General features: G+C 44.4%; 4 protein-coding genes across 9 annotated transcripts in view; 3 read left to right on the forward strand and 1 right to left on the reverse strand.

Annotated features, from left to right (window-relative positions):
• Positions 1 to 4,559, forward strand: part of si:ch73-74h11.1 (desmoglein-2.1) — a 29,740-nt gene extending 25,181 nt beyond the window's left edge. The window contains exons 13-14 of the mRNA XM_029633119.2: positions 2,918 to 3,277; positions 3,477 to 4,559. Of these exons, the coding sequence (XP_029488979.2) occupies positions 2,918 to 3,277; positions 3,477 to 4,559 (1,443 nt within the window). The remainder of the gene's footprint in view (positions 1 to 2,917; positions 3,278 to 3,476) is intronic.
• A 32-nt stretch (positions 4,560 to 4,591) lies between these two features.
• Positions 4,592 to 8,772, forward strand: LOC115108760 (probable serine/threonine-protein kinase kinX). Its single transcript, XM_065009165.1, has 2 exons — positions 4,592 to 6,241; positions 6,317 to 8,772. Exons 1-2 carry the CDS (start codon positions 4,592 to 4,594, stop codon positions 7,415 to 7,417), a joined length of 2,751 nt encoding a protein of 916 aa, XP_064865237.1. The 3' UTR covers positions 7,418 to 8,772.
• Positions 8,773 to 13,382: 4,610 nt separating this feature from the next.
• ttr (transthyretin (prealbumin, amyloidosis type I)) lies at positions 13,383 to 16,640 on the forward strand. Its single transcript, XM_029630833.2, has 4 exons — positions 13,383 to 13,530; positions 15,433 to 15,572; positions 15,735 to 15,870; positions 16,482 to 16,640. The coding sequence occupies exons 1-4, from the start codon at positions 13,465 to 13,467 to the stop codon at positions 16,587 to 16,589; spliced, it is 450 nt and encodes a 149-aa protein (XP_029486693.1). The 5' UTR covers positions 13,383 to 13,464; the 3' UTR covers positions 16,590 to 16,640.
• A 2,325-nt stretch (positions 16,641 to 18,965) lies between these two features.
• The window catches only part of b4galt6 (UDP-Gal:betaGlcNAc beta 1,4- galactosyltransferase, polypeptide 6), a 58,956-nt gene continuing 50,564 nt past the window's right edge, over positions 18,966 to 27,357 (reverse strand). For 4 of the 6 annotated variants that reach the window (XM_065009166.1, XM_029633121.2, XM_029633120.2 and 1 more), the window contains exon 9: positions 23,527 to 23,979. In XM_065009166.1, the coding sequence (XP_064865238.1) occupies positions 23,697 to 23,979 (283 nt within the window). In that variant the 3' untranslated portion in view covers positions 23,527 to 23,696. The other 2 variants (XM_029633122.2, XM_029633124.2) reach the window with 2 other exon arrangements.

Raw genomic sequence — 27,357 nt, forward strand, 5'->3', positions numbered from 1 at the left:
GTGAAGTGCCTTTTCTCCCGAAGCCGTGCAGCTCAGAACACAGGTGAAGTGCCTTTTCTCCCGATGCCGTGCAGCTCAGAACACCGGTGAAGTGCCTTTTCTCCCGATGCCGTGCAGCTCAGAACACAGGTGAAGTGCCTTTTCTCCCGAAGCCGTGCAGCTCAGAACACCGGTGAAGTGCCTTTTCTCCCGAAGCCGTGCAGCTCAGAACACAGGTGAAGTGCCTTTTCTCCCGATGCCGTGCAGCTCAGAACACAGGTGAAGTGCCTTTTCTCCCGGCCGTGCAGCTCAGAACACAGGTGAAGTGCCTTTTCTCCCGATGCCGTGCAGCTCAGAACACAGGTGAAGTGCCTTTTCTCCCGATGCCGTGCAGCTCAGAACACAGGTGAAGTGCCTTTTCTCCCGAAGCCGTGCAGCTCAGAACACAGGTGAAGTGCCTTTTCTCCCGATGCCGTGCAGCTCAGAACACAGGTGAAGTGCCTTTTCTCCCGATGCCGTGCAGCTCAGAACACAGGTGAAGTGCCTTTTCTCCCGATGCCGTGCAGCTCAGAACACAGGTGAAGTGCCTTTTCTCCCGATGCCGTGCAGCTCAGACCACAGGTGAAGTGCCTTTTCTCCCGAAGCCGTGCAGCTCAGGACACAGGTGAAGTGCCTTTTCTCCCGATGCCGTGCAGCTCAGAACACAGGTGAAGTGCCTTTTCTCCCGATGCCGTGCAGCTCAGAACACAGGTGAAGTGCCTTTTCTCCCGATGCCGTGCAGCTCAGAACACAGGTGAAGTGCCTTTTCTCCCGAAGCCGTGCAGCTCAGAACACAGGTGAAGTGCCTTTTCTCCCGATGCCGTGCAGCTCAGACCACAGGTGAAGTGCCTTTTCTCCCGATGCCGTGCAGCTCAGAACACAGGTGAAGTGCGTTTTTTCAGCGTGACGGATGATTCGCCTTTCCTGTTGACAGTCCGACTGAGAGGCAGGTCAAACGTCAGAGGAACCTCATCCATATTTATGTTGTGCGGGCCGATGGAATGCTCCTCTATCTTTGCATCAGTGAATTTGAAACTCTTTCTTCGTAGTCGGGTGGGAGCTGCTGACACAGACTCATCCGTACCCTGATGGACAGGCCCTTACGTCTCATAAATCTTAGACACCACCTCTAAAATCCTCAAACTTCATTGCGGTGGTGATTGTTTTGGCTTTCAGTCGGATCTGCTCGACCGTCTGCTCTCTGTGTGTTGACCCAGTCTTCAAGCTCATTTTCTAGTTCGGGCCATCTTTTCTTCCCTAAAAAGCTTTTCTTCCCTCTGAAAGCTTTTGTTGTCTTTTTGCACTAAGTCAGTTCCTCACGCTGCTGTTTCCAACGTCTTATCATCGACTCATTAAGGCCAAGCTCCCGTGCAACAGCTCTATTTCCTTTTCCAACAGCCAGATCGATCGCCTTCAACTTCAAAGCTGCATCATATGCATTTCTCCGTGTCTTTGCCATGATGAGGGTGACAAAATTACTACCGTAATCAGAATGATGGGAAGTTTGAGCGCGCTCGATTTACATCACATTATGTGACGGTGCTCAGTTTTTTGGCGGCATGAATCTTGTGAAAGCGGGAAAAATCCATAAATTAGCCGCGTCATTGTATAAACCACGAGGTTCAAAGCGTGGGAAAAAAGTAGCGGCTTATAGTCCGGAAATTACGGTACATATTCAATGCTTTTACGTAAATACACTATATGGCCACTATATACACTTCTCGTCGAACATCTCATTCCAAAATCATGTGCATTAATATGGAGTTGGTCCCCCCCGTTGCTGCTATAACAGCTTCCACTATTCCAGGAAGGCTTTCCACTAGATGTTGGAACATTGCTGAGGGGACTTGCTCCCATTCAGCCATAAGCATTAGTGAGGTCGGGCACTAATGTTGGGCGATTAGACCTGGCTTGCGGTCAGTGTTCTAATTCATCCCAAAGGTGTTCGATGGGGTTGAGGTCCAGGCTCTTTGCAGGCAAGTCAAGTTCTTCCACACCGATCTTGACAAACCATTTCTGTATGGACCTCGCTTTGTGAACAGGGGCATTGTCATGCTGAACAGGAAAGGGCCTTCCCCAAACTGTTGCCACAAAGTTGGAAGCAAGGAATTGTCTAGAATGTACTGTAATTGTATGCTGTAGCATTACGATTTCCCTTCACTGGAACTAAGGGGCCAACCCCGAACCAAGAAAACAGCTCCAAATTATTCCTCCTCCACCAAACTTTACCATTGGCACGTTCTCCTGACATCCACCAAACCCAGATTCATCCGTCGGACTGCCAGATGGTGAAGTGTGATTCATCACTCCAGAGAACACGTTTCCACTGCTCCAGAGTCCAATGGCGGCAAACTTTACACCACTCCAGCCGACACTTGGCATTGCGTATGTTGATTTTAAGCTCCCAACAAACAGTTATTGTGCTGACGTTGCTTCCAGAGGCAGTTTGGAACTCAGTAATGAGTGTCAAAAATGTTTTTACACGCTATGCACTTCAACACTCAGCGGTCCTGTTCTGTGAGCTTGTGTGGTCTACCACTTCGCGGTTAAGCCATTGTTGTTCCTAGACGTTTCCACTTCACAATAACAGCCTTTACAACTCTAGCAGGGCAGAAAAAATATGAACTGAGGTGGCATCCTATGCTGAGCTCTTCAGTACAGGCTTTTCTACTGCCAATTCTTGTCTATGGAGATTGTATGGTTGTGTGCTTGATTTTATACACCTGTCAGCAACGGGTGTGGCTGAAATAGCCAAATCCAGTAATTTGAAGGAATGTCCACAAACTTTTATTGTATGTAAAATAGGTAATTTTAAGATTGTGTTGCATTCCTATGGTTATTTGACATGTATCAACATGTCGGTTTGATTGTCTATCTGTTTTTTTGTTTTGTTGTGTAGGAGGTGCCCCTACTCAGTATTCCTACAACCGTAACTGATGGAAGGGCTGCACTAGGAACAGGATCAATTCGGCCAGCAAACATCGCCACAAAATCCTCACGTAATACTACAAACAATATACGTCAGAGCAGTGGGGTCTCCAGTGAGGACATGCATACACTGCGTCGGGAGCAGAGCCACATGGGTATGGAGATGGACTACACCTATGGACTCCAGAATGGTGGAGGCTTTGAGGCTAGTCTGGGGCTGGGAAGCAGCACCATGCATTCCAGATACGCCACACACACCTCACATGTCAAACAAGACATCTATGAGGACATGGCACTCTCATGTACTTTCCTGGATGGCTACTACTCACAGGTAAATGGTTGAACATCTTTGTTATGAGGGAAAATACTGTATTTCAATAATGCAGAAACTGTTAAAAATGTCTTATGACCACATTTGATTTAGGTCCCCAACATATACAACATTAGGTCTCGAGCATGTACAATCTAAGTTCTGATCACAAAAAAGGCACACGGTATGTCAAATGAGTCTATCTTATCCCCTCATGCAGAAAGTGACATGTGCATCTCAGAACCCTCCACTGAAAGACAGTAAGTTGGTGTATGACTACGAGGGCCAGGGCTCTCCTGTCGGCTCGGTGGGATGCTGCAGCCTCCTGGAATCTGACAACGACCTCCAGTTCCTCAATGACCTGGGGCCAAAGTTCAAGACCCTGGCTGACATCTGCTCTCCTCCAAAACCTCAACCCAAACCTCAACCCAAACCTAGAATGGTGGAGCGCATCTTCGAGCCAAACCACCCCGAAATCAAAAGAGAGAGCATCGTCACCGCCAGCAATGTCATCACCAAATCTTCCATTAGAAATGTCAATATCAACCAATCGTCCACCAGCACCAGCAGAGTCAATATCTCCCAAACACCTCCCACCAGTCCCCCTGCCACTGGGGTTAGTAACTTCTCTAACAGTCAGTCCGCCACTTTCCCACCACCCCCTACGCAGACGATTCTGCTGCAGCAACAGCCTATGTACTACACCACCATGCAGCCCATGGTGCAGCCCCTGATGCAACCCATACAGTATGTACTGGCTGATGGCGGCTCTACCACCAACCTAAAGCGTATGGTAGTGCTCAACGGGCCCCCTGTGTCTGGAAGCATGGGAAGTCTGGGAGGCCTTGTCATCCAAGGCAACAGGGTCATATCAGAGACCTCCACTAGCCCCATCAGTCCCAGTACCCCAGGAAGCCCCACCATGCTGGGGCTGGGTAGTCCCAGAAGCCCTGGGTGGATCCAAGGCTCCCTACCCAGGGGTGGCCTGGGTGGTCTGTCTGTAATGGGGCACAGCCCTGATGGTAACTATGTTTACATGGAAAGGCAGGTTAATGTAAGTGGAGAGCCACAGGTGGGGTCTGGGGTCCCAGGTGTACCTTCTCAGGGCAGTTTGCCCAGGGGTGCATTCCTGTTGAAGGAGGCTGCTCCCCCTCAGGGGGTTTTAGGCCTGGCAGCCCAGGGTGTGGGTGGGGGTGGTGGAGGTGTGTATGGCGTTATGCCAGGACACACCTTTACAAGGGTGAGGCAGGTTGGGGGTGGGCCTATTGGGGTTGGGCCGGCTGGAATGGGGCCAGGGGGATAGGGCAGATAGTTATAGGATCGCAGGGACTCCCAATGTGGGTGCCACTGAGCCCCCCAGGGGGTAGCCGTGGACAGATGGAGGGTGCAGCGCCAACAGGTGATTCTCAACCAACTCCGGTTACTGTTGAAATACCAGAGTCCAGAGTGGCAGAGATTGAGAGGAAACTGGTGTTTGAGGGCCATCGTGAACCAGGTGAGCAAATAGAGGAGGAGGAAGAGGAGGAAGAGGAAGGGGAGGAAGAGGAGGAGGAGGAAGAAGAGGAAAAGCAGGAGGAAGAGAATGAGGAGGAGGAAGAGGAGCCTTTAGAACAGACAAAAGAAACAGCTGTGACTGAGGAAGAACCCGCAACTTTAGCTTTGGCCTCAGAGCCATCAACAGAACAGGTTGAGCCATCTGAGTCACTGGAACACAAACTAACATACCAATCCATTGAGTCAAGCCATCCAACAGATGAAGATGCATCAACTCAATTAAATGAAGTCTCTGGAGCTCTCAATGAAGAAGGCCTAGTTGACTCTGAGGACCAGCTGTCCGATGAGGATGTGTCCATGGTAGTCGAGGCCTCCTCAGAAGAAGCATCCATGTCCGAATCAGACATTATAGATTTAGTTGGTACAGATCAGCCAACTGAGGATGAAGACTCTATAGATCTAGTTGGTACAGATCAGTCAGCCGAGGAAGAAGACATTATAGATCTAGTTGGTACAGATCAGCCAGTCAAGGAAGAAGACATTATAGATCTAGTTGGTACAGATCAGCCAGTAGAGGAAGAAAACAATATAGATCTAGTTGGTACAGATCAGCCAGCCAAGGAAGAAGACATTATAGATCTAGTTGGTACAGATCAGCCAGCCAAGGAAGAAGATATTATAGATCTAGTTGGTACAGATCAGCCAGTAGAGGAAGAAGACATTATAGATCTAGTTGGTACAGATCAGCGAACCGAGGAAGAATCAACAGAACTGACTCTGGAAGAGGAAGTGGTTTCAGAATCGCAGGAATTTCAGCTAACGGTGGATCCAGTCACTAACCGTCAACTAGAGAAGGGTATTACTGAGACAGAAGAGATGATGGTATCAGAAGCACAGCAAGATCCAGTCACAGTTGATGACATCACTGATAGCCAAGAGGAGGGTACAGCTGAGGAGGAAATTATGTCACAGCTTCAGTTAGATGAGCTCACAGTAGATAGCCTAACAGATAACCAGGAAGAGGAGGGGAAGGCACATGAAGAAGTTTTCTTAAAATCAGAATTGCTCATAGTGGCTTACAGTGCACTTGATGGCCAAGAAGAAGAGGGTAGTCCTGAGGAGGAATTGATGTCAGAGTTGCAGCAGAATCAGCCAATATCACATAGCGACACTGATGTCCAGGAGGAGGGAAGTCAGGGAGATGAGGAGGCAGCGCTGAGTGCTCAGATAGGAGAGATGAAGGGAGAGATGGAGGAAGAAGTGGAGGAAGAGATGGAGGGAGAAGAGGAGGAAAAGGTGGAGATGGAGGAAGAGCTAGAGGGAGAGCTAGAGGGAGAGCTAGAGGGAGAGCTGGAGACTTCCCAGGCGACAGAGGAGGAGGTGGAGGTGGAGGAAGAGATGGAGGGAGGGGTGGAAGAGCTGGAGGGAGAGCTAGAGGGAGAGCTAGAGGGAGAGCTGGAGTCTTCCCAGGCGACAGAGGAGGAGGTGGAGGTGGAGGAAGAGATGGAGGGAGGGGTGGAAGAGCTGGAGGGAGAGCTGGAGGGAGAGCTAGAGGGAGAGCTAGAGGGAGAGCTGGAGTCTTCCCAGGCGACAGAGGAGGAGGTGGAGGGAGAGATGGAGTCTTCCCAGGCGACAGAGGAGGAGGTGGAGGGAGAGATGGAGTCTTCCCAGGCGACAGAGGAGGAGGTGGAGGGAGAGATGGAGTCTTCCCAGGCGACAGAGGAGGAGGTGGAGGTGGAGGAAGAGATGGAGGGAGGGGTGGAAGAGCTGGAGGGAGAGCTGGAGGGAGAGGTGGAGGGAGAGGTGGAGTCTTCCCAGGTGTCAGAGGAAGATACTTCTGTGGTACAGAGTGAAGCATTTGATGAGTCAGCACCAGAACAGGAGTACACAGAGGTAGATCAGGACATAGAGACATCAGAAGAGACTGAAACACTAGACTCAGAGAACATAGAGGACATACCAAGCCAGTATACTACAGGCCTGATTCCAACGTCAGGTGATGGAATGATAGACGAGGGCACTGTTGTTAGGGAGAGCCAAGTTTCTGTTGATCAAGATTTATCTGGAGGCGCAGACTTATTGACTGTGGAGGGTGAGGTGGAGTCTGTTGAACTAGTAGCAGAAGAAGCAGTTTGTTCAGCCCTAAAGGCTACAGGTGATGTAGAGGAATCTGAAGAGGATGATGAGGTGGGAGAGAGTCTGGTCACCTCTCGCCAAATCGCTGAAGTCAAAACACTAAGAGAAGAAGTAGACGATAGTGAGAATGTTGTAGGAGAGGAGATGGAGTCTGCTGTTGAGACAGTTGAGGAAGTAGAGCCTAGTGCTGACCAACAGACAGAGTCCACAGTAGCTACAGAAGAGATTGAGTCCCCTAGCGAAGAATTGGCCGAGGACCTAGAGGTGACCTCTTCAACGCCAGAGGCTACAGGTGAGGTTGCTGTTGAGGCAGGTGAGGCTATAAATGCAGTGGCAGGTGCAGCAGTGGATGATACAGTAGTGGAGGCTGTGGGTGAGACATCAGGTGAGGCCGCAGGGGCGGCTGGTGGGTCAGAACAGGCCCCAAAGACATTGGCTTCATCTTTCCGTAGCAAATTCAGGATGGGCTCCAAGAAAGAATCTACTCCCAAGAGTCCAAAGAGTCCCACAGCAAAGTGCAAACAACAGTGAGAGCTCTTTGCACTCAGCCATAATGCGGAGAATATTTTTGTATATATCTGACTTTCTGTTTATAGGTTTTTGTTCATTGGTTTTGCTTCACAGGTTTATGTTTGTCAGTCATTGTTTTCTCAATCATAGATGATCTTTTATGTAAAGCAGTATGTTGGGTCTTTCAGCTTTTGTGGTTCTGGTCAAAAGTAGTGCACTGTGGCGCAGTGGTCTAAGGCACAGCATCTCAGTGCAAGAGGCAGTCCCTGGTTCGGTCCCTGGTTCGAATCAGGGCTTTATCACATCCGGCTGTGATTGGGAGTCCCATAGGGCAGCACACAATTGGCCAGCGTCGTCTGGGTTTGGCCGAGGTAGGCCGTCATTGTAAATCTGAATTTGTTCTTAACTGACATGCCTAGTTAAATAAAAACCATAGGGAGACACTGTGGTCTGTGGTTCTCATAGGTGTCATAAAATATCATATCAGTTGTGATTCCCCTTAGGGAACTGAGAAAATAACAATGAAAACAAACACGCAGAAACCTGCAGAGCGACTTCACACATTCACCACAAAACTCTCTAACCACAAGTCAGGAAAACAGCACACCCATCTATTACCACAGACTGTCACGTTTTATAGGCAAATACTCTGATCAACTCTTTTCCATACCTTTTAACACCTTTATACATCACACCGTTTCTGTTCCTCCATAGTTTCCCACTCCTGTTCTAATAGCCCCTCTGATGGTTATGACAGTGCATGACAGGTTGAAGAAGCCAAATGGATTTATTGTCAATGTTCTGCAGAGTAGTGAACAGGCAATTACTGCTTTATGAACCAACCTTCAGAAGTTGGCAGATGTGAAATATAGATGAGTTTTTTTCTGTTTGTAGGTTTTTGTTCATTGGTTTTGCATCACAGCTTTATGTTTGTCAGTCATTGGTTTCTCAATAATGGTTGGCCTTTTATGTAAAGCCGTATGTTTGGTATTTCGGTTTTTGTGGTATGTGGTCTTATTTCAGCCTTTACTACAAAGTCAATGGGGTGTCAGCTTTTTTCAAACAGAAACTACTTAAACATCATTATTGTAAATCACAAGACAGAGTGGGGTATGTTTAGATAAGACTGCGTTTGTATGGGGGAAAATAAATGTGAAAAATAATACTTGTAATGTACAATTTATCCTGCATCATCATATACTATATCACTGGGAATCACTACACAGACACCATTGTTTTTGTTAACAATGATGGAATGCCAACAATGGTTTGATGTTTGAAACTTCTGACGTTGAATGTTGTTTCCTTTTTTTAACAAATATAATAAATTAAATCAATTGTCTGAACACATTAAATAAATGTTTTGGTGATTTTAATGTTTTATTCGTGCGTATTAATCTCTTTACAGCCAGTGGTTTCTCTCGGTTGTCAGTTCTAGCTCAATAAACTGCTGAGTGTGTGCATATGTTCCAAATGGCACCCTATTCCCTTTGTGGTGCACTACTTTTGAAAAGTAGTTCACTATATAGGGAATAGGGTGCCGTTTGAGACAAAGTACCTGTGGTCTCTGGTTCTCATAGGTGTCATAAACAATCATCTATATTTTGATTCCCCTTAGGGCAGTGAGAAGAGAAGCAGTAAAACAAACATGAAGAGACCTGCAGAGTGTCTTCACACACCACAAAACTCTCCAACCACGGGCCAACAGATATACTTCTCAACAGCACACGCACCTGTTACCACAGACTGTCCTGTTTTATATGGGAATACTCTGATAAAAAGGTCAAAAGTATGCAGAAGAGTTTAACACCTATATACTAAACTTTTTTATCTGTGTGTCGGCCTCTGAACATTGCAACCTACTGAATATAGGCCTTCCCTGGTGGTTTTATCACTAACCAACATGAGCTATAAATGCTTTGGCTCCATCTGCAGGCAAAATGTAAGAAGATAGTGTACCGTATGACAGTAGCTTGACACATTACAGTACACTAAGCCTCTTATCATTAGCCAAGAGAGAAGAGGAAGTATTGGAACAGGAACATGTTAGAAAATAACTTTGAAAAGTCAGGATTTATCTAGGGCCTTGTTTTCTTATGAATTATTGTGGAGTTAATCTGTTGTCTTCAGGAAAGCATTTTATACTTTAAGAGCTGAACTTGTACTTCTGTGTATGCTAGAGTATCCTCCAGAACCTTGATGTAGGTCTGAGTCATATTTGAGATTGGTATGAGGTGCTATGAATCTCTGTTTGGCAGTGATGTGTTTAGTGATAGACAGCAGATACTTCTGATAACATTCTGCAATGTAATGTCATTTCACCTAATGACAGGTAAATCTGGGTCTGGGCATTGAGAGAACGTGGTTTGTAATTCTATCTCCAGGTTAATTAAGGTGACATTCATATCCGCTGCTGGATTGGACCCATCCATTGTTGTTCCAGGTTAGACTAATCTGTGATCTTAGAAGACTGGCACCTACAGTGAGGGAAAAAAGTATTTGATCCCCTGCTGATTTTGTACGTTTGCCCACTGACAAAGTCAAATCAAATCAAATTTATTTATATAGCCCTTCTTACATCAGCTGATATCTCAAAGTGCTGTACAGAAACCCAGCCTAAAACCCCAAACAGCAAGCAATGCAGGTGTAGAAGCACGGTGGCTAGGAAAAAGGGGAACCAGGCTATGTGGGGTGGCCAGTCCTCTTCTGGCTGTGCCGGGTGGAGATTATAACAGAACATGGCCAAGATGTTCAAATGTTCATAAATGACCAGCATGGTCGAATAATAATAAGGCAGAACAGTTGAAACTGGAGCAGCAGCACAGTCAGGTGGACTGGGGACAGCAAGGAGTCATCATGTCAGGTAGTCCTGGGGCACGGTCCTAGGGCTCAGGTCCTCCGAGAGAGAGAGAGAAAGAGAGAATTAGAGAGAGCATATGTGGGGTGGCCAGTCCTCTTCTGGCTGTGCCGGGTGGAGATTATAACAGAACATGGCCAAGATGTTCAAATGTTCATAAATGACCAGCATGGTCGAATAATAGTAAGGCAGAACAGTTGAAACTGGAGCAGCAGCATGGCCAGGTGGACTGGGGACAGCAAGGAGTCATCATGTCAGGTAGTCCTGGGGCATGGTCCTAGGGCTCAGGTCCTCAGGGAAAGAGAAAGAAAGAGAGGAGAGAATTAGAGAACGCACACTTAGATTCACACAGGACACCGAATAGGACAGGAGAAGTACTCCAGATATAACAAACTGACCCTAGCCCCCCGACACAAACTACTGCAGCATAAATACTGGAGGCTGAGACAGGAGGGGTCAGGAGACACTGTGGCCCCATCCGAGGACACCCCCGGACAGGGCCAAACAGGAAGGATATAACCCCACCCACTTTGCCAAAGCACAGCCCCCACACCACTAGAGGGATATCTTCAACCACCAACTTACCATCCTGAGACAAGGCTGAGTATAGCCCACAAAGATCTCCGCCACGGTACAACCCAAGGGGGGGGGGGCGCCAACCCAGACAGGATGACCACAACAGTGAATCAACACACTCAGGTGACGCACCCCTTCCAGGGACGGCATGAGAGAGCCCCAGTAAGCCAGTGACTCAGCCCCTGTAATAGGGTTAGAGGCAGAGAATCCCAGTGGAAAGAGGGGAACCGGCCAGGCAGAGACAGCAAGGGCGGTTCGTTGCTCCAGAGCCTTTCCGTTCACCTTCCCACTCCTGGGCCAGACTACACTCAATCATATGACCCACTGAAGAGATGAGTCTTCAGTAAAGACTTAAAGGTTGAGACCGAGTTTGCGTCTCTGACATGGGTAGGCAGACCGTTCCATAAAAATGGAGCTCTATAGGAGAAAGCCCTGCCTCCAGCTGTTTGCTTAGAAATTCTAGGGACAATTAGGAGGCCTGCGTCTTGTGACCGTAGCGTACGTGTAGGTATGTACGGCAGGACCAAATCAGAGAGATAGGTAGGAGCAAGCCCATGTAATGCTTTGTAGGTTAGCAGTAAAACCTTGAAATCAGCCCTTCCTTTGACAGGAAGCCAGTGTAGAGAGGCTAGCACTGGAGTAATATGATCACATTTTTTGGTTCTAGTCAGGATTCTAGCAGCCGCATTTAGCACTAACTGAAGTTTATTTAGTGCTTTATCCGGGTAGCCGGAAAGTAGAGCATTGCAGTAGTCTAACCTAGAAGTGACAAAAGCATGGATTAATTTTTCTGCATCATTTTTGGACAGAAAGTTTCTGATTTTTGCAATGTTACGTAGATGGAAAAAAGCTGTCCTCGAAACAAAGACATTATCCGTCTATAATTTTAATGGTAGGTTTATTTGAACAGTGAGACAGAATAACAAAAAAATCCAGAAAAACTAATGTCAAAAATTTTATAAATTGATTTGCATTTTAATGAGGGAAAAAAGTATTTGACCCCCTCTCAATCAGAAAGATTTCTGGCTCCCAGGTGTCTTTTATACGGGTAATGAGCCGAGATTCAAGCATGCTCTTAAAGGGAGTGCTCCTAATCTCAGTTTGTTACCTGTATAAAAGACACCTGTCCACAGAAGCAATCAATCAATCGGATTCCAAACTCTCCACCATGGCCAAGAACAAAGAGCTCTCCAAGGATGTCAGGGACAAGATTGTAGACCTACACAAGGCTGGAATGGGCTACAAGACCATCGCCAAGCAGCTTGGTGAGAAGGTGACAACAGTTGGTGCGGTTATTCGCAATTGGAATAAACACAAAATAACTGTCAATCTCCCTCAGCCTGGGGCTCCATGCAAGATCTCACCTCGTGGAGTTGCAATGATCATGAGAATGTTGAGGAATCAGCCCAGAACTGCACGGGACGATCTTGTCAATGATCAAGGCAGCTGGGACCATAGTCACCAAGAAAATAATTGGTAACACACTACACCGTGAAGGACTGAAATCCTGCAGCGCCTGCAAGGTCCCCCTGCTCAAGAAAGCACATATACATGCCCGTCTGAAGTTTGCCAATGAACATCTGAATGATTCAGAGGACAACTGGGTGACAGTGTTGTGGTCAGATGAGACCAAAATGGATCTCTTTGGCATCAACTCGCCGTGTTTAGAGGAGGAGGAATGCTGCCTATGACCCCAAGAATATCATCCCCACCATCACATGGAGGTGGAAACATTATGCTTTGGGGGTGTTTTTCTGCTAAGGGGACAGGACAACTTCACAGCATCAAAGGGACGATGGACGGGGCCATGTACCGTCAAATCTTGGGTGAAAACCTCCTTCCCTCAGCCAGGGCATTGAAAATGGGTATTCCAGCATGACAATGACCCAAAACACACGGCCAAGGCAACAAAGGGGTGGCTCAAGAAGAAGCACATTAAGGTCCTGGAGTGGCCTAGCCAGTCTCCAGACCTTAATCCAATAGAAAATCTGTGGAGGGAGCTGGAGTTTCGAGTTGCCAAACGTCAGCCTCAACCTTAATGACTTGGAGAAGATCTGCAAAGAGGAGTGGGACAAAATCCCTCCTGAGATGTGTGCAAACCTGGTGGCCAACAACAAGAAACGTCTGACCTCTGTGTTTGGCAAAACCCTTCTTGGCACCAAGTATCAAGTCATGAAATAAAATACTTATTTCCCTCATTAAAATGCAAATCCATTTATAACATTTTTGACATAGGGTTTTTCTGGATTTTTTTTGTTATTCTGTCTCTCACTGTTCAAATAAACCTACCATTAAAATTATAGACTGATCATTTCTTTGTCAGTGGGCAAACGTACAAAATCAGCAGGGGATCAAATACTTTTTCCCCTCACTGTACGTTATCCTCTTCCCAATCACATTTTTATAAGATGGCCACAAAGCATGATTTGTGTGTGAAAGTTACTGATTCTCTCATTATTGACTTAGTCAATAGATGCAGGCATCGGCCTCTCTCGTCAGGCACCGGGGGGGGGGGGGGAGGGGGGGGTTCAGTATATAAAGGTACCAGATAGGGGTGTGTTGCCCAATTCTATGCCAGTCAGTCTAAGTTTATAGGTTTGACCGTGTTAGAGCCGCCAACCAGTTATCGCTCCAAATGGACAGTTCACTGCTCTGTGTGCTGCTAGCCACTGCTGTCCTACTCTGTAGCGCCGCCCCAGTGGTGAGTATGTTTGGGCGTCTGCCGGTCTTTGTCAGGGGTCACTGCAGCATTCAGTGTGGGCTTGTCAGGGCATATAACTGATACACAATAACTGATAAGGTTTGTTAGCTGTGTAAACGTACAATATCAGATCATAAAGTCATACCTAGAATATGGAACATTTGCGCAGTTTTTTGTGTTTGAAGTTGAGATATTAGATGCCAGTGTTGGGGAATACTGAACTACATAGTTAAATTACTAGTTTAACTACATTTTGCAGTAGCAAAAAAAACATTACTTTCTTGCAATGTAGAGGTGTAGCCAACTACTGGAACTAGAACTACACTACTTTTTGGGGGAAAAATAAAAAGGTGAAGTAGACAATTTCTTTCTTTATTGCCATCAGACCCGCATAACTGTCACCTAACACAGTTTGTGTGTTAAATTAGCCAAATTACACATTCTGTTAACATCTGAGTCCAGAGTGATCTGTTTTTGCAATTTGTAGTGTATGATATTTCAAATTTAGATAATTTACCACAAAATAGTTTAGATGATATGAACTACTTTGTCACCAACTTTAGTTAAGCTACCCTTAAGAAAAATATACTTAACTTCCTTCAGTGTGAAGTAATTGGTAGCTTGGTAAACTATATTTTCAGAGTAGCTTCTAACACTGTCAGATGCTATCAGCATCTTAGAGTGTGTGTGCGTGCATTACAGGCAGTAGTGTTTACCATCAGTGTGTGATGGAATGCAACGCGGTCAATGACCTCACATCACCACTTGTTCTCTCTGGTCCACATCCGCACTTTGACCTTCTTGTCCTCAAACTACACTGGAAATCACAAATTAGCTGGGAAAAGTAGTCATTCTTTCCTCCCCCATTTTACATGGGAGCACTGGACAAAGTTCCTAGGCTTACCTACCATTTTCTATCCTCAAAATCCAAAGCTCAGACATTACAAAATGGCAGTTTTGTAATGTGTAACTTTGTCAGATACTTTCATAATTAGAAAGTCAAGCCCATATTCCAAGCCTTCTGTTTCATGGCTGGTTTTATCTCGTGATAGAACCAAATAAACAATATTAAGGCTGAGTGTCGTGATTACAACTGGTTAAATGTTTAACCATTTCTACAGCTATTATTTCAACTCTACCAGCCTTCTGACCAATAGTGATGACAGAATGCTTTACTATAGGTTACTGTCTGTCTACTATGTATTTCTGACCCTGTTGGCAGAGTTGTCCCTTATTTCGTAAGACTGCAGTATGATGCAAATACAATATTACTGTAGTAATTTTGCAGTGCTACTGCAGTTTTTATTGATTTAACGAGGCAAGTCAGTTCAGAACAAATTCTTATTTACAATGACAGGCTAGGAACAGTGGGTTAACTGCCTTGTAAAAATGTGTCATTCTGTTCCTGAACCTCGTCAGCTCAGGGATTAGATCTAGCAACCTTTCGGTTACTGACCCGACGCTCTAACCACTAGGCTACCTGCTGCCCAGTAAACTGAAGTTATTCTGCAATTACTGCATCCAAAATCCCACCGTCAACTGCAGTTAGTGCTCTTTCAAAACTGCATTTCTTTTTTGTAAGGGGTGTTGTGTCTGGCTTGCGTAGGCACATGGGTGTGCTAATGCTGGGCACCAACTGATAGCCAAAAAGTAACACTGAACTTTACTGTCTGGCCAGCCATGGGTGTTTATACTTGTGTGGTCAGTCTTCCCAATGCCCAGGATGCTGTTTCTAGTGTTTGTCTTTGTAAACTAGGTCCTGTGTTATGTGTATTGTTAGTTATGATTGTGTTGTGGTAAGTCTTGAATGTGATACTGTGTACAGTGTGTGAAAGTTGGTTTGTGGTCCAGCCAGTTCATGGATTGTATTATTTATAACCATGATTGTGGTTTGGGGTCCAGGACAGGCATGGTGAGTCAGACACTCACTGCCCGTTGATGGTTAAGATTTTGGATGCGGTGAAGGGTGTACCAGCGGGCGCTGTGGCACTGAGTGTCTCCCGACGAGTCAATGGAATGACCTGGGCACAGGTTGCTAGTGGGTACGTATGAAGATGCACCACTGTTTGGGCAATGTTGTTAACTGACTTATTTAAACTAAAATAATATGCATTCAGAAAGATTTGTTAACCAATTTCATAATGAAATTTTATGCTTCTAAGCTATAAGAGAGTTTAACCTGTGACACCCTCTCTCTCTCTTAGAGTGACAGACTTGACAGGGGAAGTCCATAATCTGATCTCAGATCAGGACTTCCAGTCGGGGGTGTACCGAGTTGAGTTTGACACTAAAGCCTACTGGAAGTCTCAGGGAACCACACCTTTCCACGAGACTGCTGAAGTGAGTACAATCCCCAACCTTTAACCCTCTCACTGCTCTGAGACCTAGTACAAACTAAGGTTGTGTTGCATGATGTACTACAGTACACTCTTAGAAAAAAAGGTTCCACGGCTGTTTGGTTCCATGTAGAACCTTGTATACAACCTGAGTGTGTAGTAGGCCAGACAGTGGACATTTGTAACTCAGTAATGTGCCTAAAGACTAGATTACATCTAGAACTACACCAGTTGTTCCCCATAGATAAAATAATACTCACCATGGAAAGTAAGACAAACCATAAACATTTGGACCTAAAAATCTGAGACAAAATAATTAGCTGGTTAAAGGGAAAAGAAAATAACAGAATGTGACAATATCCCCCCTTCCATTATGAATTATGAAACGTCATGTGATTAAATTGCTTGCGATAGCCCACTGGCTTTGACCTGTATCAATAGCTTTTTGTTTGCTACTCTACAATGTTTGTCCTCAATGGAAAGAATTTGTCCTAAGTGGAAAGAGTTCATAGACCTAGTTGGACAAAAGTGAAATCGGTCTTCCTGGATGTCAGTCTGTGGGAGAGAAATCATAGAAGTAAAACAGCAGTACAAACTGATGTGCCGTGTGTACAGGTGGTGTTCGAGGCCCACGCGGAGGGACATCGCCACTACACTCTGGCCCTGTTGCTGAGTCCCTTCTCCTACACTACCACGGCTGTCGTGATGAAAGCACACGAGTGACACACACACACACCTGACCAAGCTTAACAAATAAAAGTGCAGGTAAACGACTGACTGGGCCTTCCTTTGTTGAACATACAATGCCACACACATTCACCAACATACTCATATTCCAGACATTCATCGGTGTCCAACTACACATAGCGTGACAACGGTCTGCAGTGATCTGCTGAAGGACGAGGGTCTCGTATGAGTACCAGCCACCTGTCGGAAGAATTTACATTCATGGATTAGTTCAGATCCCCTAAAGCCTAGTTACTGTTTACTGCAACTTGTTAAGTACAGTTGAAGTTTGGAGTTTACATACACTTAGGTTGGAGTCATTAAAACTAATTTTTCAACCATTCCACAAATTTCTTGTTAAACTAGTTTTGGCAAGTTGGTTAGGACATCTACTTCATGCATGACACAAGTCATTTTTCCAACAATTGCTTAGACAGATTACTTCACTTAAAATTCACTGTATCACAATTCCAGTGGGTCAGAGGTTTACATACACTAAGTTGACTGTGCCCTTAAACAGCTAGGAAAATTCCAGATTCCATGGCTTAAGTAGCTTCTGATTTAAAACATTTGTCAATTGGAGGTGTACCTATGGATGTACTTCAAGGCCTACCTTCAAACTCAGTGCATCTTTGCTTGACATCATGGGAAAATCAAAAGAAATCAGCCAAGACCTCAATTTTTTTTTGTCCGTTTCATCCTTGGGAGCAATTTCCAAACGCCTGAAGGTACCACGTTCATCTGTACAAACAATAGTACGCAAGTATAAACACCATGGGACCACGCAGCCGTCATACCACTCAGGAAGGAGACACGTTCTGTCTCCTAGAGATAAACGTACTTTGGTTTCGAAAAGTGCAAAATCAATCCCAGAACAGCAAAGGACCTTGAAGATGCTGGAGGAAAGAAACAGGTACAAAAGTATTTATATCCACAGTAAAACGAGTCCAATAATCGATATAACCTGAAAGGCCGCTCAGCAAGGAAGATGCCACTGCTCCAAAACAAAAAAATGCCAGACTATGGTTTGCAACTGCACATGAGGAAAAAGATCGTACTTTTTGGAGAAATGTCCTCTGGTCTGATGAAACAAATATAGAACTGTTTGGCCATAATGACCATTTATGTTTGGAAGAAAAATGGGGATGCTTGCTGAAGAACACTATCCCAAACATGATGCTGCCACACCCGTGCTTCATGTTGTGGGGGTGCTTTGCTGCAGGAGGGACTGGTGCACTTCACAAAACAGATGGCATCATGACATCAACATTAAATGGATATATTGAAGCAAGACATCAGTCAGGAAGTTAAAGCTTGGTTGCAAATGGGTCTTCCAAATGAACAATGACCCCAAGCATACTTCCAGAGTTGTGGCAAAATGGCTTAAGGACAACAAGGTCAAGGTGTTGGAGTGGCCATCACAAAGCCCTGACCTCAATCCCATAGAAAATTTGTGGGCAGAACTGAAAAAGCGTGTGCGAGCAAGGAGGCCTACAAACCTGACTCAGTTACACCAGCTTTGTCAGGAGGAATGGGCCAAAATTCACCCAACTTATTGTGAGAAGCTTGTGGAAGGCTAGCCGAAACATTTGACTCAAGTTAAACAATTTAAAAAAGGCAATGCTACCAAATACTAATTGAGTGTATGTAAACTTCTGACCCACTGGGAATGTGATGAAAGAAATAAAAGCTTAAATAAATAACTTCTGACATTTCACATTCTTAAAATAAAGTGGCGATTCTAATTGACCTAAACCAGGGAATTTTTACTAGGATTAAAATGTCAGGAATTGTGAAAAACGATGTTTAAATGTATTTGGCTAAACTTCCGAATTCAACTATGTATTGTCTTACACAGTTATTTCTCTATGTATGACATCGCTTTCTGTTTTGGCCTTTTGACAACCTAATGATAATGCTGAGTTCATAACCAAGTGAGAAGGTGGTATTTACTACATACAAATGGGATAAAAAATTAAAAATAAATAAAGGATTTTATCACCCCTCCAACTGGTAATTACTACTGGGAAACTCGTCTATCATCTGAGCTCCGACTTCTCCCACATGCTGACCTCTGACGTCACCTACTAAGGAAATGCAGTTATATGCAACAAAACATTTTTAAAAGCTTTCTATTAACAAGGCTTTTTAAACACGAATTTGTTTAAAAGTATGATCGTCGTACTTTTAGTTAATGGATTACGCAGCTTGTTGGCCATTAGCCATTCGGCATTTCTCAACGAGTTCAAAACACACGAATGCATCCAACTGGTAATTACCACATTCCCACTTGATTTTAAACACAGCATAAGAACCAGCGGTCGAAGATGCAGAAAAAGGACACATTCAAAAAAATCTGTCAGACTTCAGAGGTGTTTCCCAGAACCTGGCAATGAAGTTGTTTATTCATCTTTTGTTGACAAAAAGAAAAACAACTTTACAAAGTCTAACAGTTCAACTCTAGTACTCTTTTACTGGCTGTTATACCAAAGATTGTGGAAGATTGACAAGATGGCTAACCGGTCGGCTTCACCATGTAAAAAGTTGTCTGATGTCTGGGGGGAATTATAGCACATGACTATAGGCAACAAAATTGCAGAACAAGACAGAACTGCGAGAAGATGTGTGGCGCATGAGAAGGCGCTACAACAAATGAAGGTCTTATTATCACAAATGTGTCCTCCAAACAATCTAAAAATTACAAACCCACAAAGTCTAAATGAATATGCCTGACCTCAAATGAGAATTTATGATTTGTAGACCAGGTGACACTCATTTTAAAAAGTCACTACTTCCTCTGCGTCATTCTGCACTTCCTGGCGGACGGTAGTAACGCGAGAGTCTGCCCTCTGGCTCCAGTTATGACTCTTTGTTCAAACAGAGCAGAGCATATGGAGGAGACTGGAGAGCTGAGGATTCTACATGGTCCAAGCAGCCAGACCTCTGAACAGCAGAAAAATGGATTACGGACAATCATTGATACACACCTACTCAGCCCATTGTCATGGAAACGTATCGTGCGTCTTAATCAGAGCAACTGACTGAAAAATAAATAAATGAATTAGAAAAAAAGTGCACTCTAACTTCAGTTCAAAAACAATCCAAACCTTTACTGTATCTTTCAAGCAAGAATGCAAAGTGAAAACCGAGAAAAAAAAGGGAAAAAGGCACAAATATGAATACTGCAAAAATGTAATAGTCCACATTACTAACTGTGTAGTGGTGAATATAGTCATTTGAAAGAAGAAAAAACAAACAATACAGAGGCAGTAGGAAGGGTGAGGGAGGTCCTTGCCCTCCTCACAGGTCAGCTGGGGGTGTAAACCAAACCACTTGTGACCGGGTGTAGCCAGCACACTGCCCGGCAGCCCCCTAACCTACCCTTCCCTCCCCCCACTCCCCTCAGAGGCAATAACAATAAATATGTACAACAGAGGGTGTGGCCATTTGGGACACAGCCAGAACACTGATCCTAGACCAACTCCAGTGATGGATGCTTTCCATAATTAATCTCTTCAAACTGTTCCCTGAACAAAGTGAAAGAGACAATATAACAGGATTAGATAAAAAGAAGCGGATCCTTTGTAGCAAGTAAGATGACGGGATCCAGAGAAAGAAGCCACCGACTCAGTGTCTCTGCTACAGTAACTCATAATGCCCTCAAGAGGGACGACAGCTAGGCTGCTCACATCTTCTGCAACGTAGAAAAACAACGAGAGCATTTATCCAACATTGCAAAAAATCTGTTACGGAGCATAAGGCATAGCACAAGAGAAGCCCCAAACACTGACCTATACCCAGAGCCATATACAGAGAAATACCTTGTGTACAGTATGTCATATCGCTTTTAATACCTTGACCCTGATCCCTATGATCAACACTAGTCTGTCAGGTTTCTCTCAACACTGACGAGTTACTGAGACACAATAGAGGATCTCATGGGAAGAGAATGAAAAGGGGAACGAGTAGAGATAAGTGCAGAAGAGAGGTAGGTAGAATGATGATAATGGGTAACAGAAGTGGAACTTTGGCACGGTTGACCACCTCCAAAAGAATGTCATTACTACCATGTCTTTTTAGATTCTGTCTTGCCTCATCTGATTGGTCAGAAATACAACATTGAGGTCTTATGTGACCATTGTAGCCACGTCGGAGCCAAACCAAACACAGACTTTAGCCTGGTGCTTTGTTAACCACTTTAGCTTATGAGCAGAAATGACTGTTCCTCCCCAGCACTACAAGAGTGACAGGACCGAGAGAGCAAGGATGCGTCCCAAATGACACCCTACTCCCTGTATAGTTTACTTCTTTTTACCAGGACGCATAGGAGTCCAGTCAAAAGTAGTGCGCTTTAGGACACAGGGTGCCATTTTCAACAAACCCCATGTTTGGAGCAGGACAGGAGTATCCCAGTTTGATTCACACTCTCGTTCTCCTGCATTCTTGCAGTACTGTGATGGAGAAACCCTGGGTTGTTTGGATAGAGCAGTTCTACTTGAGAAGTACACTTGACAAATTAACAAATCACTAGGAAAACACAGAAAAGTACACCTATGCATAAATATGAAGTGTATGAGAAACAACTATGTACAAGAAAAAAAACGCTAAGTAAAAAATAAAATACCTCCTACATTTTTCCTTGCTAATCTTAGTGTTAAATATTTAAGAATTTCAAGTCTTTATGGCCCAAGTTGCAGTCTGTACCATTCAAGAACAGGGTTAGCTGTTAGCATTAGCTTCCGTTCTCTCATTCTGGCCCCTCTCAATGCCTTGCAAGCTTATTAGGAACACACCACAGTTCAGACCAATAATGTATACAAACCCTGGATTGCTATTGGCCAGTAAGAGGCTTTGAAGCCACCGGTCAGTAATATTGGCACTCCACAGAAGAAGCAGTCCTCTATAGGAATGAATGAAATTCTACACAGGACAAAATTACAAGTATTTTTGTTGTAGTAATGGGGACAGTAGCATTAGAACTTTCAATAAAGTATACTTTAAGGAAAACAAATTATTTGTATGTTTACTCTATTACACACTTAATGCATACTTTTAAATTGTGAGCTAAGCATGAATAAATGCCTTTCTACAGTTTCAAAAATATTTTTTTTGCGATGTAGACAGAGTGCCAAGATGGAGTGGTGGTAGCTTCAAAACCTTGCCTGTTGTCAGTCATCTAGTGTATATATAAATGACTGGTTCAGACCAACACACTGCCCAATCTGCAAGCTCACACTCATTAAAGACACCTAACATATGCTCAAACACATGGTCCAGTTACCTAATACATGAGCCACACACACACACACACACATTTGAAACATAATCCTGTACCAAACACACTGTCCACACTGTATAAACTCCTCCATAATAACAGACTACAAATACCAGAGGAAAAATGACATCCATCTTTAGAATCTTCAGTCTTAAGCTCTGCTCCAGGTTGTTGCAGGTGGCTTGCTGTTGAAGGCTCAACAAGCCTGACATAACACCCTGGATCAGAGCGACTATAGTCCTCTGACCTGTCTTTCTGTACAGGAGCACCCTCCATAACGTCAGTAAGTCTTTTCACGCAGTGCACCTCGAGGGACAAAAAGACACAAAAGGCTAAACTGGAACAAAATATAGACATCTCAAAATGATATAAATTATAATTAAAGGAAAAAAAACATCTGGTAATAAAATAAATTAAGGCATGCAGAAGAATGTCAGCCTAAGAGATTGGTATATTTTCTTTTTTAAGCCATCTATTGTTAGAACATCTTCCCATTTAAATGGAAGAACCAGGTAAGTCCTCAGGAAGGTAGCTGCCAAAACAAAATTCAAATCCACTGGAATAACAACAGGCTCTGAGCGTTTAAAAGGCTGAATATTTACATACGTGTTCTATGCTCGAGCTTTAAGGGTCAAGTATTTACATACGTGCTCTGTGCATCATGCGTGTCAGCAGTGCAGCAAAGGAACAGCAAAACACTCATGTGACACAGAGAAACAGGATAGTGCTTTAAAACGTCTGTTAAAAAAAGGCAAAAACTGAAGAAAAAAATAAACATTTGACCATTTCAGAAAATGTACATCACAAATAAGTCACCTTCACTTAGCGCCTGTCCTCTTTAAGGAATATGTTTCTTTTTTTTTTAACCGAACAGTGTAAAAATTATATAAAGTGAAGACACAAAATGTCTGTTGGCTTGTAAGGTGATGGTACTGAGATGTTAAAAGTGAAAACTGTGCTGAGCTGTGAGATAAAGGCAAAGTCCCAAATGGCACCTTTTTCCCCTATATAGTGCACTACTTTTGACCAGAGCACTAAGGACCCTGGGCAATATATAGGGAATAGGGTGTGGTTTGGGAGGCAACCAGAGAGCCATGGTTCTGAGGCTGAGCCTGACACTTTAAGGCTTTGCAGTAAACATCTGATGTGAAAACAACACTGCCTCTCCCTCCTCATACTGAATCATGACATGTTGATGTTAAGTAGCTTAATAGCTAAAGCCAGCATGGACACATTGACATGCAGAGACACACACACACACACACACACCCCATCTCAACATCCACAATCCTCACAGAACACACACACAATTGTTCGATTAAACAGACCCTATGTCCCTTCCGCTTTCATATTTTAGTTGGACATTTTCTTCAGAGTAAGGTTTCTTGGCAGCGTTACACGGTGTGCCTCCCACCACACCCCCACCCCCCCTCTGTCCTGCTTTGGGGTCCCAGTTGGAGTGTGAGGGGGTGTGATGAGGTCAGGGACAGTGGGGGTCAGAGTTCAGTAGTCTGTAATGGGGGCCAGGTCAGGGTGGAGGTCCACGGTGATGTTCTTGTACAGGGAGCTCAGGGAGATCTCAGGGTTGTAGTTGAGGTTGTTCAGTCCATCCAGGTGCTGCCTCTCTTTGGAATACCTCAGTAACTTGTACCTGGAGAGAGGACAGGGAGGGTGAGGATAAGCTAGCAGTTAACATCCATACACACACAAAACGGCATCCTATATAAATATATATTCCCTAGGTGCCCTGAACAAAAGTAGTTCACTACGTAAGGAATAGGGTTCCATTTCAGGTGCAGACACAGGGAAAGAGAGGAGAGGTGGTGAAGCTAGCCGTTACAGTACGATTTATACCTGGAGTCACAGTGAAACGAGAGGATTGGCCTAGTTCGTGTGGTGGAATAATGAGAGGTGATATACTTGTGACTGGTGATTTGCAGGCCCTGAGGTCCAGCGTGATGACTCCACGTTTTATGACATTGTGTTTGGATGGCTGACCATTTGTGGGCTGTCACAGGGGTCAAACACACCTTATCTGTGGAATTCATGGAGAAGAGATGTTCCCACAGATCCCTGGGAGCACGGACACGTTGGTGTGAAGACTGATGAAAACTTGAGGAAATGAATGTTAGTGTGAATTAAATTGTAAATGTTTGGACTGTTTCAAGAGTTAATAAAGAGCTACGAATTTTGATATGTTTTATTGTACTGTAAGTGGTACAGATTTGTTTGTCGGACAGAGGACAGTTCAGAGGGAGCAACACGGTGCGTTCCTATCATTTAAATTGAGTTGATTACAATCTGTGTGTGTTTTCCTTTTGTTTTTTTAAATGTTAATTTAAGTTTCTGCTTGAATTTGGTTTAAATGGACAGTGAATTTTTCCATACTTTGAGAAGTTGCTAGCAAGCTCCTGTGTGTATTACACACAAGTTTACTCTTAGAGATGATTCTTAACTGAAGACATGGGTAACCACGTTAGTGCCTTCAGAAAATATTCAGAACCTGACGTATTCCACATTTTGTGTTATAGCCTGAATTCAAAATTGATTAAAATATATGTTTCATCCTCACCCATCTACACACAATATCTCATAATGACAAAGTGAAAACCTGTTTTCAGACATATTTGCAAATTGATTGAAAATGAAACACAAATCTAATTTACATAAGTATTCATACCCAAGTCAATACTTAGTAGAAGCACCTTTGGCAGCGATTACAGCTGTGAGTTTTTCTGGGTAAGTCTAATGCTTGCCACACATGTATTGTACAACATCTGCCCATTATTATTTTCAAAATTCTTCAAGGTCTGCCAAATTAGTTGTTAATAATTGCTAGACAGGTCTGCCATTGATTTTCAAGAAGTTAAGTCAAAACTGTAACTTGGCCACTCAGGAACATTCACTGTCTCCTTGGTAAGCAATTCCAGTGTAGATTTGGCCTTGTTTTTAGGTTATTATCCTGCTGAAAGGTGAATTCATCTTCCAGTGTCTGTTGGAAAGCAACCTGAACCAGGTTTTCCTCTAGGATTTTGCCTGTGCTTAGCTACATTCCGTTTATTTTTTATACTGAAAAAACAGGCACACACATAACATGATGCAGCGACCCCTATGTTTAAAAATAATGGTGAGTGATACTCAGTAATGTGTTATATTGGATTTGCCCCAAAAATACAACTTTGTATTCAGGACAAGGGAATTGCTTTGCTACATTTTTTGCAGTACTACTTTTTAAGTCCGTTAAGAACAAATTCTTATTTACAATGACAGCCTACCAAAAGGTCTCCTGCGGGGTTGGGAGCTGGGATAAAAAAATATAAGACACACATCACGACAAGAGAGACAACACCACATAAAGAGAGGCCAAAGACAACAACATAGCACGGCAGCAACACATGACAACACAGCATGGTAGCTATACAACATGGTAGCAGAACAAAACAGGGTACAAACAACACAAAGGGAAAGAAGGTTGAGACAATACATCACATTAGTGCCATGTTGAAAACAGGATGCATGCTTTGGAATAGTTTTGTTCTGTACAAGTTTCCTTCTTTACACTCTGTCAAATCAGGTTAGTATTGTGGAGTAACTACAATGTTGCTGATCCATCCTCAGTCTTCTCCCATCACAGCCATTAAACTATCTGTTTTAAAGTCACCATTGGCCTCATGGTAAAATCCCTGAGCAGTTTCCTTCCTCTCTGGAAACTGAGTTAGGAAGGATGCCTGTAGCTTTGTAGTGACTGGGTGTATTGATACACCATCCAGTGTAATTAAGAACTTCACCATGCTCAAAGGGATATTCATTGTCTGCTTTTTTATTTATTTTTACCATCTACCAATAGGAGCCCTTTGGAAGACCTCTGGTCTCAGTTTGAATTTCACTGCTAGACTGAGGGACCTTACATATAATTGTATGTGTGGGGTACAGAGATCAGATGGTCATTCAAAATTCATCTTAAACATTATTGCACACAGAGTCCATGCAACTTATTATGACACTTGTTAAGCACATTTTTACTCCTGAACTTATTTGGGTTTGCCATAACAAAAGGGTTTGAATACTTATTGACTCAAGACATTTCAGCTTTTTCGTTTGTGTGTAAAAATGTCTAAAAACATAATTCCACTTTGACATAGGGGAATTGTGTGTAGGCCAGGGACAAAAAAAATAATCTTAATTTAATCCATTTTAAATTCCGGCTGTAACAAATTGCGTAAAAAGGCAAGGGGTTTGAAGACTTTGTATCTAATGTATCATGTCTAACTAATGTATCATGTATTTCATGTACACCAATTGTTTGAGTGTTTCTTATGACTAATACATTATATTAGTTGAATTGAGTAAATGCATTCCTGGTTTATGGAGTAATTATTTGATTGACTATACACGCTTATAAATTTAGTTTAACTACTATTGGTAGTTATCTACACCAGTGGTTCCAAACCGTTTTCATTCACTGTACCACCAACTGAATTTAGCTCTGCCCGGAGTATCCCTGAAGTACCCCGCATGAATAGGACAAGTAACCCCAGGAGTCCTAGTACCCCTGGTTGGGAACCACTGATTTACACTATACATGCTTGGATAACACCTTGACGTCTCTGATCTGCTTGCTCAAATTAATGCTAGAACTTTGATCGCCAGAATTAGCTATTGTATCTAGTCTCGTAATAATTGTATCTAGTCTCGTAATAATTGTATCTAGTCTCGTAATAATTGTATAACGGGCAAGTTAAACATATGTTCATGGGCGGCAGGGTAGCCTAGTGGTTAGAGTGGAGGGGCGGCAGGGTAGCCTAGTGGTTAGAGTGGAGGGGCGGCAGGGTAGCCTAGTGGTTAGAGTGGAGGGGCGGCAGGGTAGCCTAGTGGTTAGAGTGGAGGGGCGGCAGGGTAGCCTAGTGGTTAGAGTGGAGGGGCGGCAGGGTAGCCTAGTGGTTAGAGTGGAGGGGCGGCAGGGTAGCCTAGTGGTTAGAGTGGAGGGGCGGCAGGGTAGCCTAGTGGTTAGAGTGGAGGGGCGGCAGGGTAGCCTAGTGGTTAGAGTGGAGGGGCGGCAGGGTAGCCTAGTGGTTAGAGTGGAGGGGCGGCAGGGTAGCCTAGTGGTTAGAGTGGAGGGGCGGCAGGGTAGCCTAGTGGTTAGAGTGGAGGGGCGGCAGGGTAGCCTAGTGGTTAGAGTGGAGGGGCGGCAGGGTAGCCTAGTGGTTAGAGTGGAGGGGCGGCAGGGTAGCCTAGTGGTTAGAGTGGAGGGGCGGCAGGGTAGCCTAGTGGTTAGAGTGGAGGGGCGGCAGGGTAGCCTAGTGGTTAGAGTGGAGGGGCGGCAGGGTAGCCTAGTAGTTAGAGTGGAGGGGCGGCAGGGTAGCCTAGTGGTTAGAGTGGAGGGGCGGCAGGGTAGCCTAGTAGTTAGAGTGGAGGGGTGGCAGGGTAGCCTAGTAGTTAGAGTGGAGGGGCGGCAGGGTAGCCTAGTGGTTAGAGTGGAGGGGCGGCAGG

This window comes from Oncorhynchus nerka, linkage group LG24, assembly GCF_034236695.1.
Source record: "Oncorhynchus nerka isolate Pitt River linkage group LG24, Oner_Uvic_2.0, whole genome shotgun sequence".
Classification (NCBI taxonomy): Eukaryota; Metazoa; Chordata; class Actinopteri; order Salmoniformes; family Salmonidae; genus Oncorhynchus; species Oncorhynchus nerka.

Coding starts and splice junctions, on each gene's coding strand:
- LOC115108760 (XM_065009165.1), top strand. CDS start 4,592: ATGTGGGTGCCACTGAGCCCCCCAGGGGGTAGCCGTGGACAGATGGAG. Junction 6,242..6,316: donor CGACAGAGGAGGAGGTGGAG/GTGGAGGAAGAG, acceptor GGAGAGCTAGAG/GGAGAGCTGGAGTCTTCCCA.
- ttr (XM_029630833.2), top strand. CDS start 13,465: ATGGACAGTTCACTGCTCTGTGTGCTGCTAGCCACTGCTGTCCTACTC. Junction 13,531..15,432: donor TCTGTAGCGCCGCCCCAGTG/GTGAGTATGTTT, acceptor TTTGGGGTCCAG/GACAGGCATGGTGAGTCAGA. Junction 15,871..16,481: donor CTTTCCACGAGACTGCTGAA/GTGAGTACAATC, acceptor CCGTGTGTACAG/GTGGTGTTCGAGGCCCACGC.